At 42.8% G+C, this 21,664-nt stretch overlaps 3 protein-coding genes across 5 annotated transcripts; 2 read left to right on the forward strand and 1 right to left on the reverse strand.

Moving 5' to 3' along the window:
- Positions 1-2,685: 2,685 nt before the first annotated feature.
- On the forward strand, positions 2,686-13,938 carry LRR1 (leucine rich repeat protein 1). Of its 2 annotated transcripts, NM_001105025.2 has the most exons (4): positions 3,087-3,329; positions 6,507-6,605; positions 9,170-9,891; positions 13,180-13,938. In NM_001105025.2, exons 1-4 carry the CDS (start codon positions 3,117-3,119, stop codon positions 13,418-13,420), a joined length of 1,275 nt encoding a protein of 424 aa, NP_001098495.1. In that variant the 5' UTR covers positions 3,087-3,116; the 3' UTR covers positions 13,421-13,938. The 2 variants fall into 2 exon arrangements, with proteins under 2 accessions (XP_005211788.1, NP_001098495.1); XM_005211731.5 differs by lacking the exon at positions 9,170-9,891 and having other exon boundaries at positions 2,686-3,329; positions 13,180-13,338.
- A 2,222-nt stretch (positions 13,939-16,160) lies between these two features.
- On the reverse strand, positions 16,161-17,837 carry RPL36AL (ribosomal protein L36a like). 2 transcript variants are annotated; one of them, XM_059890621.1, is made up of 2 exons: positions 17,782-17,837; positions 16,161-16,611 (listed from the first exon to the last, which is right to left on the reverse strand). In XM_059890621.1, the coding sequence occupies exon 2, from the start codon at positions 16,578-16,580 to the stop codon at positions 16,260-16,262; it is 321 nt and encodes a 106-aa protein (XP_059746604.1). In that variant the 5' UTR covers positions 16,581-16,611; positions 17,782-17,837; the 3' UTR covers positions 16,161-16,259.
- A 166-nt stretch (positions 17,838-18,003) lies between these two features.
- On the forward strand, positions 18,004-20,544 carry MGAT2 (alpha-1,6-mannosyl-glycoprotein 2-beta-N-acetylglucosaminyltransferase). The gene has a single exon (XM_005211733.4). It carries the CDS (start codon positions 18,485-18,487, stop codon positions 19,823-19,825), a length of 1,341 nt encoding a protein of 446 aa, XP_005211790.1. The 5' UTR covers positions 18,004-18,484; the 3' UTR covers positions 19,826-20,544.
- The last annotated feature ends 1,120 nt before the right edge of the window (positions 20,545-21,664 follow it).

A 21,664-nucleotide genomic window follows, 5' to 3' on the forward strand; every position in this document is an offset into this window, starting at 1 on the left:
AGATGGAGAAGCTCTATACAGTCAGCAAAAACAAGACCAGGAGCTGACTGTAGCTCAGATCATGAACTCCTTATCACCAAATTCAGATGTAAATTGAAGAAAGTGGGAAAAAGCACAAGACCATTAAGGTATGACCTAAATCAAATCCCTTATGATTATACAGTGGAAGTGAGAAATAGATTTAAGGGACTGGATCTGATAGAGTGCCTGATGAACTATGGACAGAGGTTTGTGACATTGTACAGGAGACAGGGATCAAGACCATCCCCAAGAAAAAGAAATGCAATAAAGCAAATGGCTGTCTGAGGAGGCCTTACAAATAGATGTGAAAAGAGAAGCGAAAAGCAAAGGAGAAAAGGAAAAATATACCCATTTGAATGCAGAGTTTCAAAGAACAGCAAGGAGAGATAAGAAAGCCTTTCTCAGCAATCAATGCAAAGAAATAAAGGAAAACAATAGAATGGGAAACACTAGAGATCTCTTCAAGAAAATTTAAGATACCTAGGGCACATTTCATGCAAAGATGGGCTTGATAAAGGACAGAAATGGTATGGACCTAACAGAAGCAGAAGATATTTATTAAGAAGAGGTGGCAAGAATACACAGAAGAACTATATAAAAAAGATTTTCACAACCCAGATAATCACGATGGTGTGATCACTCACCTAGAGCCAGACATCCTGGAATGTGAAGTCAAGTGGGCCTTAGAAAGCATCACTACGAACAAAGCTAGTGGAGGTGATGGAATTCCAGTTGAGCTATTCCAAATCCTGAAAGATGATGCCATGAAAGTGCTGCACTCCATATGCCAGCAAATTTGGAATACTCAGCAGTGGCCACAGGACTGGAAAAGGTCAGTTTCCACTCCAATCCCAAAGAAAGGCAATGTCAAAGAATGCTCAAACTACCACACGATTGCACTGATCTCACACACTAGTAAAGCAGTGCTCAAAATTCTTCAAGCCAGGCTTCAGCAATACGTGAACCGTGAACTTCCAAATGTTCAAGCTGGTTTTAGAAAAGGCAGAGGAACCAGAGATCAAATTGCCAACATCCGCTGGATCATCGAAAAAGCAAAAGAGTTCCAGAAAAGCACCTATTTCTGCTTTATTGACTATGCCAAAGCCTTTGACTGTGTGGATCACAATAAACTGTGGAAAATTCTGAAAGAGATGGGAATACCAGACCACCTGACCTGCCTCTTGAGAAATCTGTATGCATGTCAGGAAGCAACAGTTAGAACTGAACATGGAGCAACAGACTGGTCCAAATAGGAAAAGGAGTACGTCAAGGCTGTATATTGTCACTCTGCTTATTTAACTTATATGCAGAGTACATCATGAGAAACACTGGGCTGGAGGAAGCATAAGCTGGAATCAAGATTGCCAGGAGAAATATCAATAACCTAAGATATGCAGATGACACCACCCTTGTGGCAGAAAGTGAAGAAGAACCAAAGAGCCTCTTGATGAAAGAGGAGAGTGAAAAAGTTGGCTTAAAACTCAACATTCAGAAAACTAAGATCAGGGCATCCAGTCCCATCACTTCATGGCAAATAGATGGGAAAACAGTGGAAACAGCAGCTGACTTCATTTTTGGGGGCTCCAAAATCACTGCAGATGGTGATTGCAGCCATGAAATTAAAAGACGCTTACCCCTTGGAGGGAAAGTTATGACCAACCTAGATAGCATATTCAAAAGTAGAGACATTACTTTGTCAACAAAGGTCTATCTAGTCAAGGCTATGGTTTTTCCAGTAGTCATGTACGGATGTGAGAGTTGGACCATAAAGAAAGCTGAGCGACGAAGAATTGATGGTTTTGAACTGTGGTGTTGGAGAAGACTCTTGAGAGTCCCTTGGACTGCAAGGAGATCCAACCATTCCATCCTAAAGGAGATCAGTCCTGGGTGTTCATTGGAAGGACTGATGCTGAAGCTGAAACTCCAGTACTTTGGCCACCTGATGCAAAGAGCTGACTCATTGGAAAAGACCCTGATGCTGGGAAAGATTGAGGGCAGGAGCAGAAGGGGACAACAGAGGATGAGATGGTTGGATGGCATCATTGACTCCTCAATGGACATGAGTTTGGGTAAATTCTGGGAGTTGGTGATGGACAGGGAGGCCTGGCGGGCTTCGGTCACAAAGAGTCAGACAAGGAGTCCGAAAGGTCCGGAAGGTCTTTCCAAGTCTCTGCTGTTCCTAAGTCGCTTCAGTCGTGTCCGACTCTGTGCAACCCCATAGACAGCAGCCCACCAGGCTCCTCTGTCCATGGGATTCTCCAGGCAAGAACACTGGAGTGGGTTGCCATTTCCTCCTCCAATGCATGAAAGTCTCAGATGCAGTCAAATCAGTCACTCCATCCAATCCACTAGAGGTTGTAAACAGGGAATCTGTATAATAGGAGTTGTTGTTTAGTCTCTAAGTCCTGTCGGACTCTTGCGATTCCATGGACTGTAGCCCGCCAGGCTTCTCTGTCCATGGGATTTTTCAGACAAGAATACTGGAGTGGGTTGCCAGTTCCCTCTCCACCATGTATCCAAGAGAAATACTGTAATATTAAGTTCCATTGTGATGTGGCAATTGTCACCTCCAGGGCACCCAAAACAAAACACCAGCCTATCAGCGCCCCAGCTGGCAGTAGGCAACTCGCAAAGCTGGGTAGGCAAAAAGACTCCCCCCAAAACACAGGAACTACGGCCTTTCTTGGGAAACTCAAAGACCCCACGTGTGCGGGCAGCGTGTAAACTGTCAGCAGTGGAAACTAGGATTCGGCCCCAAAGTATTACACTGGGAATGTGAGCGCGCGCTCCCGGGAAAGGACGTGGCGCCCCCGCCGATCGCCGGGTTCGGGAGGCGCGAGCCGGGTCCTCCGGCGGTCGGTGTCCGCGGTCCGCAGCCACAGTGCAGACTTGGTCTTGCACGGGAGAGGGGACCCCGTCCGCCCCCGCAGGATTCGTGGAGCCGCTGCCCGAAGAAACGGGGATGTCGCACCGCGAGCCGGCAGGCAGATCCCTGGACAGCCCGCGCTCGAGGGCCCCGGCGGCGGCGCGGCGGGGCGGGAAGGGGGAAGTTTTAAAGCCGAGTTGTGGGAGCCGGTGGCTGGCGTCCCGGCGGGATGAAGCTGCATTGCGAGGTGGAGGTGGTCAGCCGGCATTTGCCGGCCTTGGGGCTGAGGAACCGGGGCAAGGGCGTCCGGGCGGTGTTGAGCCTCTGTCAGCAGGCGCCCAGGACTCCGCCGGGTCCCCGAGCGGGAGGCGAGCGGGGCGGCCGTCACCCCGCCTGTTTGTTCATTTCCACCCTGAAGGACAAGCGCGGGACCCGCTATGAGGTGCGTGGAACCGGCGGGTCAGGGGTGGCAGCCAGGCGTTCTTGCTCTAAGCGCCCGACTGTTTCCCCAGCTGGACTCCGTCTTGGGGGTTGCCGAGCGCCCGGCCCCTGAACCCCACCATCACCCGGACCCTGGCGTCTCCCTACCGGCCCGAAGGCGGAAAGATTTTAAGAGTCACTTCTTAATTTTCTTGCCTATTTCTGCGACTTTATTGACAGCCTTGCTGCTTAGTAGTAGATAGCAACCCTGCCCCTTTAATGCCTTTGAAATTTCGGCCTGCGTGTAGCATCAGTCAAGTTTGGGAGAACCGTAAAATGACTACACTTTGGTTCAGTAGATTATGTTTCTCCCAGTTTCTTCGCTAAATTTGTTTGTTTGTTTTTAAGGCTTTGTGGGATGCATCTAAGGTCGTTAGGCCAGATTGTGCTGTGCTCAGTCGCTTCAGTCGTATCCGACTCATTGCGACCCCAGGGACTGCAGCCCGCCAGGCCCCTCTGTCCATGGGATTTTCCAGGCAAGAATACTGGAGTGGGTTACCATTTCCTACTTGAGGGGATCTTCCCGATTAGTACAGTAGTAAAGCAGTGATGCTTGGGTTGCAACTTGATAATTTTATTAAAATTCTTGGCTACTGCATCTCTCGCTCTTTCTTAACTGTTTAATTTCCTAAGTTTTTATTTGTTAGGTACAAGGCTTTTTTTGTATCTACATACCAGTAGTAAACCCTCTAGAAGAAGTTGGGAATTGAATTTTTAAAGCACAAGTTTTATAAAATCCTTTTACCTTGATTCCCAGGCACGTTCTTTTGTGAAAAATGACTGGAATACCCTTGTACCTACTATCATAAAATTGAGGGGTGATTCATCACCCTCTTTGCATCTAACTCTTGACTGGGTTTTATACAATTTCTGGGATTGTTTCCCTTACAGTGTTGTATCCTCAGTAAATACTCTTAGTTGAGGAAGAGTTATTGCTGTTTCATTCAGAGCCACGTAAATGTTTGTGTAAGTAGTTGAAAGTCTAAATAATTCCCCTTTTCCGGTGGAATCAACTCATGTAATGTTTTAAAATGGAAAGGACTTCTGTCACCAAATTTTAAAGATTAGAAAACTGTTAGGTGAGAGAAACAAACTCATAACCAGAATTGGGTCTCCCTTTTTTCCCTGTTGACCTCCCTAAAACCTATCTTTTCATGCCCACCTTAGGTACTGTCTGTTTTAAGAGTCTGTTATGATCTCTCCTTTAAAACTTCCGCTGTGCTAAGGTCAGTAGCTGAAAATCCTAACAAAAATGTTATTGTAAACCACTAGTTGAAAACTTAGTGTGTGTGCAGGGTGCAATGCTGGATAGATACGATGGGAAATAAACCTGATTTAATCTCTGTTTTTCCAAGACTAGAAAGGGAAAAACAAACATCACCACTTACAAAGGTGGGCTATAATTACTGTAATAAAGGTAGAAGCAGAGTGGTATTATATAGTATAATATTAAAAATGAAATGAATTCTGATTCAAGTCTTTGAGAAAGTTTTGTAGAAGAGGTGGTGCCACAGGGCTTGGGACATAGTAGGTGTCAAGTAAACATTTATTTGTTAGTTAAGGTGGTTTGGTCTTGGCCTTGAGGAGTAGGAATTAGTGCTGAGTGTGGAAGCACCTTGGGGCTCTTTCTTACAACCTTCTACTTTTCTGTCCCATGACGCTGTCATCCATCTGACTGATTTCCAAATCTGTGTCTTTTGCTAGTCATCTCCCTTAATTTCCAACTTAAGCCAGCTACCTACTGGAAATCTTCATTTGGTTGTGTCACAGTATTTCAAACTCAGAATACCTCCAGATTAATTTTCCTTGCCACCCCTGTCCCAGCTTTTCTGATAGTGTTCTGCAACTCCTTTAAGTAGTATTCTGTCCCTTTCCAGGAACCTTAAAGGCTTTTCCTTCCCCATATCCAATATATTATTGAATTCTTTCAATTCTGCTTCCTGGGTAACTTTCGTATTTTCATACCCCCTTCCATCCCAGGTATAGCCTAAACCACCATTGTCCCTTGCCTGGCTGGTTTCTTAAAGGATCTCCTTACCTCTACCATTGTCTTTCCTCCATCCCATTCTCCCCTCTCCCAAAGTTCATTATTAAACTTTGTAGTTAACGGGAATTTTCAAAATGTAGATCTAACAGTAATATCCACTGAATATTCATCTAATCTCCGTTTACCTCTCTACACTCTCTACATCTGCCTCTTTTCACTGGATCTTCCAGGCATACTGAATGTCTTTCACCTCCTCACAGTTGCCAAACTCTCTTACCTTCAAGGCTTTGCACACTATTCCATTTTATTTATATACTACCTCCCTCTCCTCCCCTCAGTATCTTCACTTGCTTAACATATTAATCCTTCATTTCTTACTCATTTTGGTTCTCTTTTATACCCCCAGACCAGGTAAGAGTCCTTTCCTATATAAGGTCGTATAGTAGCCTGTACTTCCTTGTCTTAATATTTGTTATGCTTATAATTACTTGTTTAATAAACTTTCTGTCGTGAAATTGGCAACTTGATAAGTGTAATTACCATGCTGGTCTTATTTACCACTGTTGTCCCCAGCCCCCTGTCATAGTGCCTGGTTCATAGTGGCTTCTTAATAAATAGTTGTTAAAGCCTTCAGTAGAAGCAACATCAGTTATTAAAAATTATTGAGCAGCTATTATATGTTAGTCACTCTTCTGGCTCTGGGAAAATAATACTGAACAAAGGAGACATGATTTCTGCTTTCATCAAGTTTATATCTTGTGGGAGGCATGCCTACCCCAGGCTAATAGACTAAAGTTAAGAAAGCAGGTAACTACTATTGGCAACTCTTACTACACCCAGAGTTAGAATGGGAGAGAAGAAGCATTCTCCTCAAACAAAGGGGATTCTGTTCTTGAGGAAGGAAGAGTTACTGGACAGGTAGAACAATTGTATCTTACCCAAAGCTGGATAAGGAGTGTAAATACCCCCAAAACCAATCAAACAAAAACGTTTAAATCTTAAAACAACAAAGCACCCAGATGTAAGGTCTAAAAGCCAAACTGAATCCTGGCAAAGTGGCATATTGCAGATGTAATAAATACTGAATAACAGTACCTGGTTTTGTAATTTTCTTCCCCCCCACCCCCGCCCCGTCCCATTGGTTTTAAGCAGCTAAAGGAGAATATTGAGCAGTTCTTCACCAAATTTGTGGATGAGGGGAAAGCCACTGTTCGCTTAAAGGAGCCTCCTGTGGATATCTGCCTCAGTAAGGTATGGTATTAATGCGTAGGTTGGTTTACTGTAAAGAGAATAGAGGCTGTGTTAGGAGCCTGATCTCCCACAGAGCTGAACAGAGACAGGCACTTGCAGGCATGTTTGAGGAAATGATGGCAGCTCCCCTGGCTTGCTTGTGTGGCCTTGAAAAGAGCAGAGTCAGTCTTAGAGAAGTTGCCCAGAATGAGAAGGAAAACTGATTTTGCTTCTGTGCCCAAGATGGAGCCTCAGGGTGTTCTTAGAACTCTATAAGCAGGTGGCACAGGTCTGCATCTTGCCAGCTGAATCACAGGCAACAAATCTAAATTTGGTGTTAAAAAAAAATGGATAAAATACAATTAGAAACACTTTAGGGGATATTTTACTTACTATAATCATTTTTTTAAATACATAAACCATTAAGATAAGAAACTGTTTTCTTCTTTGCCTTGTCTCGCTTTTTCCTTTTTTCCCTTCCCAGAGGGTAGGAGCTGTGACCTTGCATTTGCCTTTATCCTTGACCCCAAGTCAATGCTTTGTAAACATTTAAAGTTTAATAACTGTTTAAGCTGTTTTATTGAATGGAGGTGCTTTGTTCTACCTCCTCCTGTTCTGGTTTTTCATTTTCTCTTGCTAATCAGCCTGTCCTGCCACTGACTCCTTCTACCTACAAACAAGCTGAGAGTCCTACCAATTAGAATAGAAGAGACAAATTTCTAGAAAGTTGAGGCTAAAGCTGTCCACTTTCTCAGTATCTCTTTTGACCTCTACTTTCACTGGTTTGGGCTTCCCTGGTGGCTCAGAGGGTAAAGCGTCTGCCTGCAATGCAGGAGACCTGGGTTCCATCCCTGGGACAGGAAGATCCCCTGGAGAAGGAAATGGCAACCCACTCCAGTACTCTTGCCTGGAAAATCCCATGGACAGAGAAGCCTGGTAGACCACAGTCCATGGGATCGCAAAGAGTCAGACACGACTGAGCGACTTGACTTCACTTTCACTTCACTGGTTTATTCATAAAACACTGTCAAAGGTCAGTGATCTCTTCCTATCTGCTAATCACATTGCCGTGATTACTCATCCTTTTTGAGCTCTGTAGAATTTGACACTAATGACCACTCCCTTCATAATAACTTTTCTTTCTTGCCACCTGTGATAGGGCACTGTGCTGGTTTATCTTCAGTTTTCTTCGACGCTCCTTTGTTTCCTGTTTCTTGGCAACCTTTTTTCTATCCTGGGAGTGAAGACTTTATTCCCATCCTCTGCCTGCTCTCTGCCATACATGCTTTCTGTTAACACAGCTCCCTTTAATGTGTGTAACTCCCAAGTAGGTCCCTCTGCTGGACCTACTTAACCCAGGTCACCAGACTTTCCTCACTCCACTTCACCGTGTATATTGCTGCGAGAATAATATGTAGCTCTTGTTACGTAATTCTCAACTCAAAATTCTTCAGTGATCTCCCACAGCTTGATCATTCTGTCCTCCTTACCCTGGCATCAAGGGTACTCATTTATACGCTATAGCCATACAGTATTTCTACTCTTTTACTCCTCTGCAAAGCTCCCACATCCCAACCAAATACTTAGCTTCCCAAACTTGCTGAAAGTTCACTAGTCCTTCAGATAGAAAGGTTTTGAAGCTTCTAAAGTATCCAGGAAGTATTTTTATTGCTGACTTAATTCACATATCACTTTAATAGTGATTTCTGTGTCCAGTTGAAAGCAGTCTCTTGCTTTTGATGTGTTGTTACTTGCTTTTGGCAATAAGTGCTAAGTTACACCTGCCTTTTTTTATTTTTAAGTTTCTTGATATATATATATATAATTTTTACTTATTTTATTTTTGGCTGTGTTGAGAGTTGCAGTGCATGGGCATCTCACTGTAGTGACTTCTCTTGTGGAGCACAGACTCTAGGCGAGTGGGTTTCAGTAATTGTGACATGTGGGCTCAGTAGTAGCTCTTGGACTTAGTTGCTCTGCAGCATGTGGGATCTTCCCGGTCCAGGGATGGAACCCATGTCCCCAGCATTGGCAGGCAGATTCTTATCCACTGCACCACTAGGGAAGTCCTTGGCCTTGCTTTTGACAGGGCTATTGCTTTTCAAAATTCCTAGTCTTTGTGAACAACCCCCCTGGGTATGTTGTACTGTACAGCACTACTTCAGTCTGTCTCTGAGGCACCAGAGATTTGAGTCAGTTCATCTTTTCATTTTCTTTTGGTTACTAAGGTTAAGTAACTTTTAAAAAAAATTTTATTGGATTATAGTTGATGGGTCAGTTCATCTTAAATCCAAGTCTTCAGTGGAATCTTTATATTTTCCTGTTTTATTGTATGCTCATATGGTTACCCCTGTGAACAGTTTTATTTAGAGTATGTCAACATAATTTTTTCAAAAACTTTAAAAATTTTTGTATATGTAATTAAATTTAGTGAAAATAGAATACTGAAAAAAATGTAGTAATTTTCAATAAATAATTGCATGATTTACATATACAACTTCACCACGTTTGTTTAGGATGAATTAGCATGCATGTATTACCTAAAATGGAATTTATAATTGTACAACCTACTTTTACATCTTCAGGCCAATTCCAGCAGTCTAAAGGGTTTCCTTTCAGCTGTGCGACTGGCTCATAGAGGCTGTGATGTTGAGGCACCACTTTCAACCCTCACACCAGTGAAGACTTCAGAATTTGAAAAATTTAAAACTAAAATGGTTATCACATCCAAAAAGGACTATCCTCTAAGCAAGAACTTCCCCTATTCTCTGGAACATCTTCAGACTTCTTATTGTGGGCTTGTCCGGGTTGATATGCGTATGCTTTGCTTAAAAAACCTTAGAAAGTTAGACTTGAGTCATAACCATATAAAAAAGCTCCCAGCTACAATTGGAGACCTCATCCACCTTCAAGAACTTAACCTGAATGATAACCACTTGGAATCATTTAGTGTAGCCTTGTGTCAGTCTACACTCCAGAAGTCACTTCAGAGTTTGGATATCAGCAAGAACAAAATTAAGGCACTCCCCGTGCAGTTTTGCCAGCTCCGAGAACTTACATATTTAAAACTTGATGATAATGAATTGATTCGACTTCCTTTCAAGATGGGACAACTGAGGAACCTGCGGTTTTTGTCAGCAGCTCGAAATAAGCTTCCATTTTTGCCTAGTGAATTTAAAAATTTATCCCTTGAGTACTTGGATCTTTTTGGAAATACTTTTGAACAACCGAAAGTCCTTCCAGTTATACACCTGCAAATGCCATTAACTTTACTGGAATCTTCTGCACGAACCATATTATATAATAGGTAAGCCTTTGATAGCATCATGGTATTTTCATCATTCTCAAGAGTTAAGTCTTTAACATGGCTGTTTATACTATGCACAATCTGACCCTTTGCTCCAGTGGCCTTCTTTTAAAAAGAAATGACAAAAGTTATGGGTCTAGAAGAATGGGCATATGAATAAACACAGGTAAACTTTGTAATGCTCATAGACACCCACTGAAACCCAAGCCAGTCTTCCCTCTTCATCATCCCTAGCTTAAGTGCTCTTATCGTAAAGCAGTGGTTCTCAGATTTTACTTCACATTAGAATTACCTAAGAAGCTTTAACAGAGAAGGCAATGGCACCCCACTCCAGTACTCTTGCCTGGAAAATCCCATGGGTGGAGGAGCCTGGTAGGCTGCAGTCCATGGGGTCGCTAAGAGTTGGACATGACTGAGCAACTTCACTTTCACTTTCACTTTAATGCATTGGAGAAGGAAATGGCAACCCACTCCAGTGTTCCTGCCTGGAGAATCCCAGGGACGGGGCAGCCTGGTGGGCTGCCGTCTATAGGGTTGCACAGAGTTGGACACGACTGAAGCGACTTAGCAGCAGCAGCAAGGAGCTTTAAAAAATTCTGGTGGTTAGTCCCCACCCAAGACTTATTAAGTCAGAATGTTTGGGAGTAGGACTGAGTATTTTTTTTCTTTTAACTATCCAGGTGTTTCTAATGTACAGCTAGCTAGGATTAAGAGCCTTGGCTTACTTCTCAAATTTTAATATTCATCACATCCCTGGGAGTCTTGTTTAGCAGATTTTGTTTTAGAGGTCTGAAGTGGAGATCTGCTTTTTAAACTGCATTCAAGGTGAGGCTGCTAGTTCATGATTTATACTTGAATACTAAGGCTCTAAAAGTAACTTGGGCTATCCTTGTAGCTTAGTTGGTAAAGAATCTGCCTGCAATGCAGAAGACCTGGGTTTGATTACTGGATTGGGAAGATTCTCTGGAGAAGGAAATGGCAACCCACTCCAGTATTCTTGCCTGGAGAATCCCATGGACGGAGGAGCCTGGTAGGCTACCGTCCATGGGGTCGCAAGAATCAGACAACGACTTAGTTACTAAACCACCACCACCACCAAAAGTAACTAAGGGCTCATTATTGTTTTAAGGCAGTGATCCTTGAAAGTTGAGGAATGCATCACCAATCATGCTTATTGTAACACAGTACTTAACTAAAGCAGATTGCTGGTCCCAACCCTTGGAGATTCTTATTCAGTAAATTTGTCGTGGGGATGAAGAAACTGCATCTCTAACAAGTTCCAAGGAGATGCTGATAATGCTGGTCAGGGGACCACGCTTGAGGACTGCTGGTTTAAGGTATTGACTCTTAAGTAGGAGTTTAAAATTATCTCTCAAGTGACAGTACACGTAAGTGCCAAGAACAGTACCTGGTTCATAATAGGTCTCAATAAATACTCACTGGATTTATAAATACATGTAATTTGCTTATTTGGCAAATTAAAAATCATTAATTGTGTTATCATTAGTTGTAGCTGCTGCTGCTGCTGCTAAGTCGATTCAGTCGTGTCCGACTCTTAGCAACCCCATGGACTGCATCGCACCAGGCTCCTCCGTCCATGGGATTTTCCAGGCAAGAGTACTGGAGTGGGGTGCCATTGCCTTCTCCACATTAGTTGTAGAGGAACTTCTAAATAATATAGATGTGAAATACATACCTAGATCTGGTCATATAGGTCCTAGATTCTACCTCAGATCACCTAGTTCAGAATCTCCAGAGATGGGCCCCTACTGTGTGTCATAGATTTTTTAAAGTCTCCAGAAAGTGATAACTCATGATTCAGGTTAAAACCGCTGATTTGAGATAACTCTAAATGGTGTCTTTTGGCAATAAACCACTCCCAAGTGTCTTGTTCTTTGCTTTCTCTGAGACTTATATATGAAAAAAAAAACGTATTTATTCAAATTTGAAAATTATGTCCAAGTGAGAAATATTGTAAATGGTCACTGATAACTTGAAAGGATCATAAATTGGCTAGGATGACTCTGATCTTTACTGAAGTATAATTTTGCAAATTTCTAGCTCCCTTGGTTTAAGAATATAGATCCAAAGCCATGAGAACAATCTCTGCTATTTAGCTGTTGAAGTTATAGTCTTAGAAAAATATGTGGGGACTTACATTGGCTAGAAAATACAGTTTTTAACTGTTTCCTGTTTTTCTTAGTCTATAACCAAAAGCCTGGAATATAAGTAAGTGGTTTGTTTTTGTTTTTGTTTTTAAAGTTACTTACACAAGTTAACAGATTAGTACATGTGGAAAAAATGAAAAATTGTAAACAAAGTCAATCCCATCCTTTAAGTAAATAAGCCACTATTTTTGATTTGATGTGCACTTTTCTACTAGGGTTTTAAACACTAGTTTAGGAACTTCCTTGGAAGTCCAGTGGTTAAGACTGTACTTCCAGTGCAGTGGGCACAGGTCAGGGTACTAAGATCCCACATGCTGTGTGGCAAAACAAAACAGCACCAGTTTAAATTATAATAGTAGGTTTTACTTGTTGCAAAAGATCTGAACACCTGTTAATGTGCCAGCCCATGTACTAGAGAAAGAATAAAGAAAAGCGTGTGGGAGACACAAAGCGCTTGGGGTATGATTGTGTTTAGGGTGCAGGAGAGATCTGGGCACTGGGCAGGCAATCTCAAGATTGTCTCAGTGTTATGCAGGGTGAGAGCAATTGTATTGGGGGCCACTGAAGTTTTAAGTAAGAGGGTGGATGACTTAATTTAAGCACAGTTAGGACCCTTGCTTGCTTTAGTAAAGTAAAACTAATATCACATTTAAAAAATTTGTTTCACACAGTTTAGGATTCTCTTTTGAACACTTGATGCCTAGGAGTGTATATGTATTTATTTAAATGTTTCTTCACAGATAGAACTGAGAAATTCTCTCATTACCATTTATAGGAATTGTATGAGAGAGCCATACATTTAAATTATGTTACACTGGTCATACAGTATAATTATATAAAGGACTGATGACTCTTTCCTTGTATTCAGTGGGTTATACTATTAAGTGGCAATACTGAAAGGTAACTACTTTATGTAGTATAGATCCTCTTAGGCTTATGTCATATGCTGTTATTTGGTATTTTTCCCATTTGTACCAGTTTGGAAAATAAAAACAATATACTGAATTAATAGAGTAATTTTATTTTCTCATGGTTATAATTCAGTGTCTAATAATTCATGTCCTAATACATGAAGTTTTGAATCATTAAAAAATATCTTTACAATGTTTTTTTCCAATAGGATTCCATATGGCTCTCGTATCATTCCTTTCCATCTTTGTCAAGATTTGGATACTGCAAAAACCTGTGTTTGTGGAAGATACAGTATAAGCAGTTTTATTCAAGGAACTACTACCATGAATCTACACTCTGTTGCTCACACTGTGGTCTTAGTAGATAATATGGGTGGTACTGAAGCACCCATTATTTCTTACTTCTGTTCTCTAGCCTGTTATGTAAATTCTTGTGATATGCTCAAGTAATAGGTGATACCACAAAAAGAAATTCCATTTAGTCTCAGACTAATTTGGGATTCAATTATGGTTTAAATGTCAAATTGGAGAAAGGGCAGCTTTCCACGGATTTTGTATACTTGATTGAGGGGAAGAATGTGTGGTAGTCTAACATTTTCAATCATTTGATTGTAAAATCTTAATTTCATTAAAACCTGGTTAATTTTATTGTGGTGTTAACTTTTATCAGTTTATCACACTTGTGTTGATTTTGGCCTAGTATTTCCGGTTGTGGGGTTATCTTTTAATGTTAAACAGATATTGATCCCAACCACTCTGTTCATAGAATTTTCTTAATTTTTGTCTTGCATTTAAGTTAAATTGAGTTTCTATATATAGAAAATATACTTTGGACTAATACAGTCTAAATTGTAGTGAAAATTTGTTCAATATGAAACTACATGTTTTTAAACACTTGTATTTTCAGGTATATTTTTCTATATACAGAATTTTATATTCACCAAACATAAAGTAGAAGTTGTTTTGGACAAATAGACTTCGGCCTTAAAAGTTTTATATTAATCGCATAATCTTTGTTGTGATTTTTAGGTTTTTCTTTTTCTTTTTTTTCCATTTTTAGGGTTGGAATAAGGTTTTGGTGTTGGATAGGAATAGGAGAAAATTGCCACTTTTTTTACTGATTAAGTCTGTATTATATGAGGGTTGTTCTTTTTCTGTTGGTCAGGTTTTTTTAAATTGGAGTATAATTGCTTTACAGTGTTGTTAGTTTCTGCTGTACAACATAGTGAATTAGCTGTTGTTATATCGTGTGAGTTACTCAGTCGTGTCACTCTTTGCAACATAGCCCGCCAGGCTCCTCTGTCCGTAGGAGTCTGTATGTATACATATATCCCCTCACTCTTGAGCCTCCCACCGCCTTTGAGCTCCTTATGCTATACACCAACTTTTGGTCTTTGAAACTACGAATTTTAAGAATCTTAGGATTTCCTAAACTCATAAATTACTGAGATATTGACCAAAAATATTATAAAATTTTAGTAACTTTCTTTAAAAACATGGTTCTTTAAAAAGTGATTGGGGGGGGGACATATTTAAAAGTAATTCAGTGCTTACCTGATTTTTACATGTTCCTGTAGAGAATTATTTCAAAAAATGCAGGTGTAATAGCGTATGTTGGGAATAAGTGCTAAACATGTTATTCCTATACAGCCCTTTGCATTCTTCCTCTCTTCAAGTCATCTCCATGTAAGCATCTTAGCCTACTTAAAATTCATGTACAGAAAGCAGAATTTGTTCTTATAACCCATACCCCTTCCCAATTTATTTCTCCTTTCACTCAATATTCAAACTCCTTTTTCTTTCTTGCCTTTATGTGTTTACTAGACTCACTTCTTTGATTCTAACTTTCCGTTTTATTCAGTCAAAGTTGTTTACCTCCTCAACCCTCCCCACAGTCAATTTATAACATTTGAGTACCCCCCAGAGTATGCGCAAAAGGGTTCAAACAAGAATTTATGTTGTCATGAACTCATGCTTTTTTCACAAGCTTCAGAACTTTTTGTAGTTAGAAGTCAATTATCAACTCCTACCTTACATTCAAGACTGAGGTCTAAAAAGGTACTGTCCAAAAAACTGATGGAACTGTTGTCTCTTGTTCAATAGGGTGGTCATTAGCCACATGTGGCTATTGAACAATAAATGTAGTAAGTGAGGCATTGCATTAATTTAAGTAGCTATATGTGGCTAGTAGTCCCTGCTGGAGTGTACATTTGCAGAAAAGTCAGGGGGTTTTTTTTGGCAGCCATTGTGGGATATTAATTCCCCAACCAGGGATTAAACCAATGTTATTAGCAATGAAAGCACGGAGTCCGAACCACTGGACCACTAGGGAATTCCCAAAGTCAGCTTTTAATTTTTCCAACTTGGATCCTGTTTCACTCAGTCCACTATACACAGATCTAGCTTATCCCCTTCACTTTTAAAATTTCATATTGGAGCATAGCACAAATAATATTGTGTTAATTCCACATTGGAGCATAACACAAATAATATTGTGTTAGTTTCAGGTGTACAGCAAAGTGATTCAGTTATACATGGATTTTTCAAATTATTTTCTTAGGTCATTACAGAATATTGAACAGAATTCCTTGTGCTATACAGTAGGTCCTTGTTGGTTGTCTGTTTTAAATTTATCAGTGTGTACATGTCAATCCCCAATTCCCACTCCATCCCTTCCCCCCATCAGAAATTTGTTCTCAATCTGAGTCTGTTTTGTAACATTTTAAATTCATTTGTATCAGTTTTAGCCATGGCATGTCTTTCTCTGACTTACTTCACATAGTACGATAATCTCCAGGTCCACCCATGTTATTGCAAACGGGACTATTTCATTCTTTTTAATGGCTGAGCACTCGTCATTTACTTTTTTTCAAAATCTGATTAAGAACTTTCCCAGCAGCTCATCAATCATAATTATGAATTCACCCAACATAAATATATATTTGAAATTGACCTGAAAAAGTAAACCATCAGTTTTTCCCTTCTTTATGATTTAGCTCCATAACCTAGTCAGAAAACTTGAGGTGGGACTCCTATCTTCTTTGTATATAAATACAAAATGCCAGTTCTTGTGGAACGAAATTTAAATAATGAATTTGAGAAGACGATGAACTTTAACCCACAAATAATTTACCACTATTTTAACTTAGAACCATATTAGGCATGCAACTAATGTAAAACATACAAAAGATTTTAGTAGGAATATCGCTGTATTTATTCTCATTCAGGCAATTTTTCTGTAACTTCAACATTTTCTTCTCAAAACATAAGAACAAAAGAATCCCAAAGCTTAGAACTGGATCACTTGGCCCTTTCTCTTCTTATCTCCTCCAAGTTCAAAATGCTTGCACCTCTTAATGGCCAGCATCCTCTTGGATCTGCAGTTGGGCTCAACGCATTCAAGTCTCAGCACGATCTTCTTGGTGGTTTTAGCCTTCTTCCGGAAAATTGGCTTGGTTTGCCCACCGTAGCCACTTTGCTTCCGATCATAGCGCCTCTTTCCCTGGGCATACAGGGAATCTTTGCCCTTCTTATACTGGGTCACTTTGTGAGGCTGATGCTTTCCACACTTCTTACAGAAAGTCCTGCGGGTTTTAGGTACGTTGACCATCTTTGCAGTAGAGGTGTCTTCGCGGTGCAAACTGTTGTAAAACACGGGAGCAAAAGTTAGAACACTTGAAACAGCAAGTATAAACCCACCAAGTACTCATTTTCCGTATGAGTAAGTGCACAACTTGATGGAATGCTTAGATTTGTTAGGTTGGGTAGAATAGGGAAAAGGAGTCCAAAATGGCCGTGGCTAAAAAACAAGGAAGGTCCGAGGAGCAGAGTGAAGACTTCAGGCAGAACAAACAGCACTCCTGGCTAAGCCCAATTTGCATAGGGCAGGCCCAGGTGGAGGAAAAAACAGAAAAATAGGAGCCAAAGCGTTTTCTCACTGACTCACTCACTCTCCCGCGTGCGTGCGCTCTTTCTCTCTCTCTCTCCACACCGCCCCCACCTCTCCCGCGCTCCTCCACTCTCTTCCAGTCTTTGGGTTGGCATGCCCTCACGCTTTGAGGATGGATTCTCCTGCTATCTCCTAAATAAAATGGAGCTGTAACACTGATTTGCCAAAGAGCTGTAGCACGGTATGTCCAAGACCCAGAGCTGTCACGCGCCGAGGGCTTTAATGTCCGTCGCTCCAAATCTTCGTTGTGACGAGACAAAGAACCGAGGAACATACACTCTCGTGACAGATTTACAGAATGAGACTCACTGAAAAACAGCAAGAGCAGCAGCACAGGGACGCCTAGTACGGTCAGTCCCGCGTACAACAAAGTGGGATCCTTTGGGGCTTAATTTATCGTGGTTGCCCAACAACTAAAGCGTAATGGTGTGATTTTCTCCAGCAGAGAGAGGACCGAAGCTAGAGTTTATTTTCGACTCTCAGCGCACCCTTTCCCTCCAGGTTCTAGTTTCCGTGCATGCCTGGCTCGGAGGGCGGTGTAGAGCCACCGCCACGTACTGCCACGGCCCGCCCAGTCCCTGCGAGGACTGCATCTGCCTAGTTTCACTTTTGCCTTCAGAGCACCGTCACCCGTAAAAGCCCTAAAGGCTGACGTGTCCTTAATGAGTGCCGCCAGGCCCAGCAGCCGCCATGCGAGTGCCCTTTCCGGAAGGGAAAAGTGAATTCTGGAAATCCACTAACCAAGGCGGTGGGCCTCAACCTCTCTCTCCTAACAGGGCTCACCAGGCCCGGCCCGGCCCAGCCTCGAATCCTGAGCACTGGAGGCTCCGGCGTAACAGCCACCACCCAGCACCGGGCTTACCGAGAGACCCGACGTCCACGTTCCTGCCTCGCTCGTCTCGCGCCTCACCGGAAAGGGAGGGACGTGGCGGAAGTAGGAACTGAGCCTGAGCGGCAGTGCTGCGAACCAATAGGTGGCGCGCAGCGACGGCCGGGCGTCTCCGGACGTGTCCGGGAAGCGCCAACCGACGGCCAGGGGCGGGCCCGAGGGGTGTGGGTCCCCGGGCCGCGGCGCTCGGCGGGCGAGTCGCTGCTTGTCAGGACAGTCGCCGCCGGAGTGAGGCCAAGCGAGGCTGTGTTTCTCGTTCCGGGATGTCCGGGGCCGCATAGAGATGAGAGCGCCGAGGACGCAGGGCCGCTGGAGGCGCAGGTAACGGAGTCGAGGTACAGCGGGGCCGCGTCGGGCTTCTTACCGGACCGGTGCTGGATGGAGAGGACCGAAGCGACGCCGTGCCGCTGCTCCTAGCGGCGGGGCCGCTGCCCGAGCTGCAGTTGCCAGGTGAAGATGTGTGGAGCCCGGGCGGCGCGGGGGAGCTGAAAACCTGCGGGTCCCCGGACCCCCGGGGCCCGGGATGAGTTAGCGAGGGCAGCTGCGGGGGCCAGTTCCGACTGCTGCAGGCCACCGCCACGGTCGCCGCCCGCCCGCCCGCCCCTTCCCCGCCGGAGCCGCTAGCTCCTTTCCGCGCCCGCCCGCCCCCCTGCTCGCGCTCCCGGCCCCGGAGACCATGAGGTTCCGCATCTATAAGCGGAAGGTGCTGATCTTGATGCTCGTGGTGGCCGCCTGCGGCTTCGTCCTCTGGAGCAGCAATGGGCGACAAAGGAAGAACGAGGCCCTCGCCCCGCCGCTGCTGGACGCCGATCCCGTGCGGGGTGCCGGCGCCCGGGCCGGGGACCATCCCGCCGTGTCGGTGGGCATCCGCCGGGGCTCCAACGAGTCGGCGGCTCCACTGGTCGCCGCGGCCCCGCAGCCCGAGGTGGACAATCTGACGCTGCGGTACCGGTCCCTAGTGTACCAGCTGAACTTTGACCAGACGCTGAGGAATGTAGATAAGGCCGCCTCCTGGACCCCCCGAGAGCTGGCGCTGGTGGTCCAGGTGCACAACCGGCCCGAATACCTCAAACTGCTGCTGGACTCACTTCGAAAAGCCCAGGGAATCGACGACGTCCTCGTCATCTTTAGCCATGACTTCTGGTCGACCGAAATCAATCAGCTGATTGCTGGGGTGGATTTCTGTCCAGTTCTGCAGGTGTTCTTTCCTTTCAGCATTCAGTTGTACCCTAACGAGTTCCCGGGCACTGACCCCAGAGATTGCCCCAGAGACATGGAGAAGAATGCAGCTTTGCGAATGGGATGCATTAATGCTGAATATCCCGACTCCTTCGGCCATTATAGAGAGGCCAAGTTCTCCCAAACCAAACACCACTGGTGGTGGAAGCTGCATTTTGTATGGGAGAGGGTCAAAGTCCTTCGAGACTATGCTGGCCTCATACTTTTCCTAGAGGAGGATCACTACTTAGCCCCAGACTTTTACCATGTCTTCAAAAAGATGTGGAAATTAAAGCAGCTAGAGTGCCCCGAGTGTGATGTTCTCTCCCTGGGGACCTATACTGCCATTCGAAATTTCTATGACGTGGCTGACAAGGTAGATGTGAAAACGTGGAAATCCACAGAGCACAATATGGGTCTGGCCCTGACCCGGGAAGCCTATCAGAAGCTGATTGAGTGCACAGACACTTTCTGTACTTACGATGATTATAACTGGGACTGGACCCTTCAATATTTGACTGTATCTTGTCTTCCAAAATTCTGGAAAGTGCTGGTTCCTCAAGTTCCTAGAATTTTTCATGCTGGAGACTGTGGTATGCATCACCAAAAAACTTGTAGACCAGCCACCCAGAGTGCCCAACTTGAGTCACTCTTAAATAATAACAAACAGTACCTGTTTCCAGAAACTCTAACTATTAGTGAGAAGTTTATGACATCCCTTTCCCCACCTAGGAAAAATGGAGGGTGGGGCGATATTAGGGACCATGAACTCTGTAAAAGTTATAGAAGGCTGCAGTAAAAAAAAAAAAATCACAATTACAAAAGCAAAAGTAGTGACAGTCTTCTATTTTTGATATTTGTCCAAATAGGATACACAATTGAATAAAAAGGTTTAGGAACTGGTTTCTGCTTTAATACAACAACAAAGTTCTTGTAAAAGTTGTCCAAATATAGTCATCTTTTCCTTTTACGTCTGATTAAGATTTAAAACGCAAGTTTTCATTTTGAGAATTGCGTTTTAAAGTTCAGTGTGTATCTGCTAGAGGTAATCATTGTTAATTGATAGAAGAAGGGAAACTATTTAAATTGCATCTATTAATCTTTTTATCTGGAACTTTGTACACTTTTCCACTTTCAAGACTTTAAGTACAGCAAAATTTATTTAAAATTGTCATATCAGTAAAAAGTATTACAGTGAAATTAATAAGAGTATTAATGTAACAAGCCCAGCTTCACTCTTGACACAGTAACTAGGAAGAGGTTGCTTCAGTGGTTTTATAATTCAAAAATTATGTTTGTTAAACACCCTGTCAGAACAGAGTCATTTTCAGTATTAAAGATTCCTGTATTATTGTGTTAAGAATTGCCTGTGCTCTGGAACCTGCATAGAACACACTTTTCTTTTGGAATGTATTTGACTGATAAGAAAGTTTAAACACTTTTCACCTCAATGTAGAAATACAGTGATTTTTTTTCTTTTAGTGCTGCCAAAATAAAATACTTGTTTTTGCATAAAAAGGTTCCTAATCATTTTTCAGAATAATTTTACATCAAAGTCCACTAAAGACACTCTTGAAGGTTTAAAATTAGCATTACATCTTATTTGTACAGTGTATAAGTAAGTTTGAAATAAAGAAAACCCAGCTCTTAACAGTGCATTCCCTTTGGAGGAAACTGGCTTTCAAATTAGCCACGCAGAGATAATGAGCAATAAAAAGCTGCTGTGTAAGTGAAATACAGCCAGAAATGAAACAAAGTTCAGTCCTGCCAAAGTGAAACATGTTCTAGAGCCAGCTTTATTTTACCAGAAATCGTACTTTTTAAAACAACAAAGTAAATAAGAAACAGGCTTAAAATTTATTCCATATTTAACATAAGTTTCCCTTAACATACATAATTGCATTCAACCAAAAGTATACTCATAGACTAATTTCTGTGTTGATACTGCAAAGTCATTTCAACCTAAAGACTGTGTACCTAATGGACAGTCACAGAATTATTACTGAATCAAATAATTCCCATCATGGTTGAAAAATATATATGGTCATCTATAATGGCGCACGGAGAAGGCAATGGCACCCCACTCCAGTACACTTGCCTGGAAAATCCCATGGATGGAGGAGCCTGGTGGGCTGCAGTCCATGGGGTCGCTAGGAGTCGGACACGACTGAGCGACTTCACTTTCTCTTTTCACTTTCATGCATTGGAGAAGGAAATGGCAACCCACTCCAGTGTTCTTGCCTGGAGAATCCCAGGGATGGGGGAGCCTGGTGTGCTGCCATATCTGGGGTCACACAGTCGGACACGACTGAAGTGACTTAGCATAGCATAATGGCGCAAATAGTTCTGTTTTATGAGTTCCTTTATACTGCCTGGAGCCCAGTTGGGTCCAGGTTTTACTGGAGATAAAGTGTATATCAGGATGAACTGCCAGGCGTTGTTCCAGCTTTTGGTGCTCTGACCTGACCTCCCTAGTTCAAAAAGACTAAAGAAATTAGGTAGTTTCCTGGACGAAGGTAAGGCCAGAGGTTTGAGTTAGTAGCTGACTTTGGAACAGAAATACATCATCAGCTCATGGTCTTGGGGTCAGCAATTAGATCAACAAATATTTTCCTTTCTATATTGTCTTTCGTGTTGT

Source organism: Bos taurus, chromosome 10 (assembly GCF_002263795.3).
Source record: "Bos taurus isolate L1 Dominette 01449 registration number 42190680 breed Hereford chromosome 10, ARS-UCD2.0, whole genome shotgun sequence".
Lineage (NCBI taxonomy): Eukaryota > Metazoa > Chordata > Mammalia > Artiodactyla > Bovidae > Bos > Bos taurus.

Excerpts from the sequence above, each read along its gene's own strand:
- RPL36AL (XM_059890621.1), bottom strand. The coding sequence starts at position 16,580 with ATGGTCAACGTACCTAAAACCCGCAGGACTTTCTGTAAGAAGTGTGGA.
- LRR1 (NM_001105025.2), top strand. The coding sequence starts at position 3,117 with ATGAAGCTGCATTGCGAGGTGGAGGTGGTCAGCCGGCATTTGCCGGCC. Across the intron at positions 3,330-6,506 it reads AGCGCGGGACCCGCTATGAG|CTAAAGGAGAATATTGAGCA; the intron begins GTGCGTGGAACC and ends GGTTTTAAGCAG. Across the intron at positions 9,892-13,179 it reads CGAACCATATTATATAATAG|GATTCCATATGGCTCTCGTA; the intron begins GTAAGCCTTTGA and ends TTTTTCCAATAG.
- MGAT2 (XM_005211733.4), top strand. The coding sequence starts at position 18,485 with ATGAGGTTCCGCATCTATAAGCGGAAGGTGCTGATCTTGATGCTCGTG.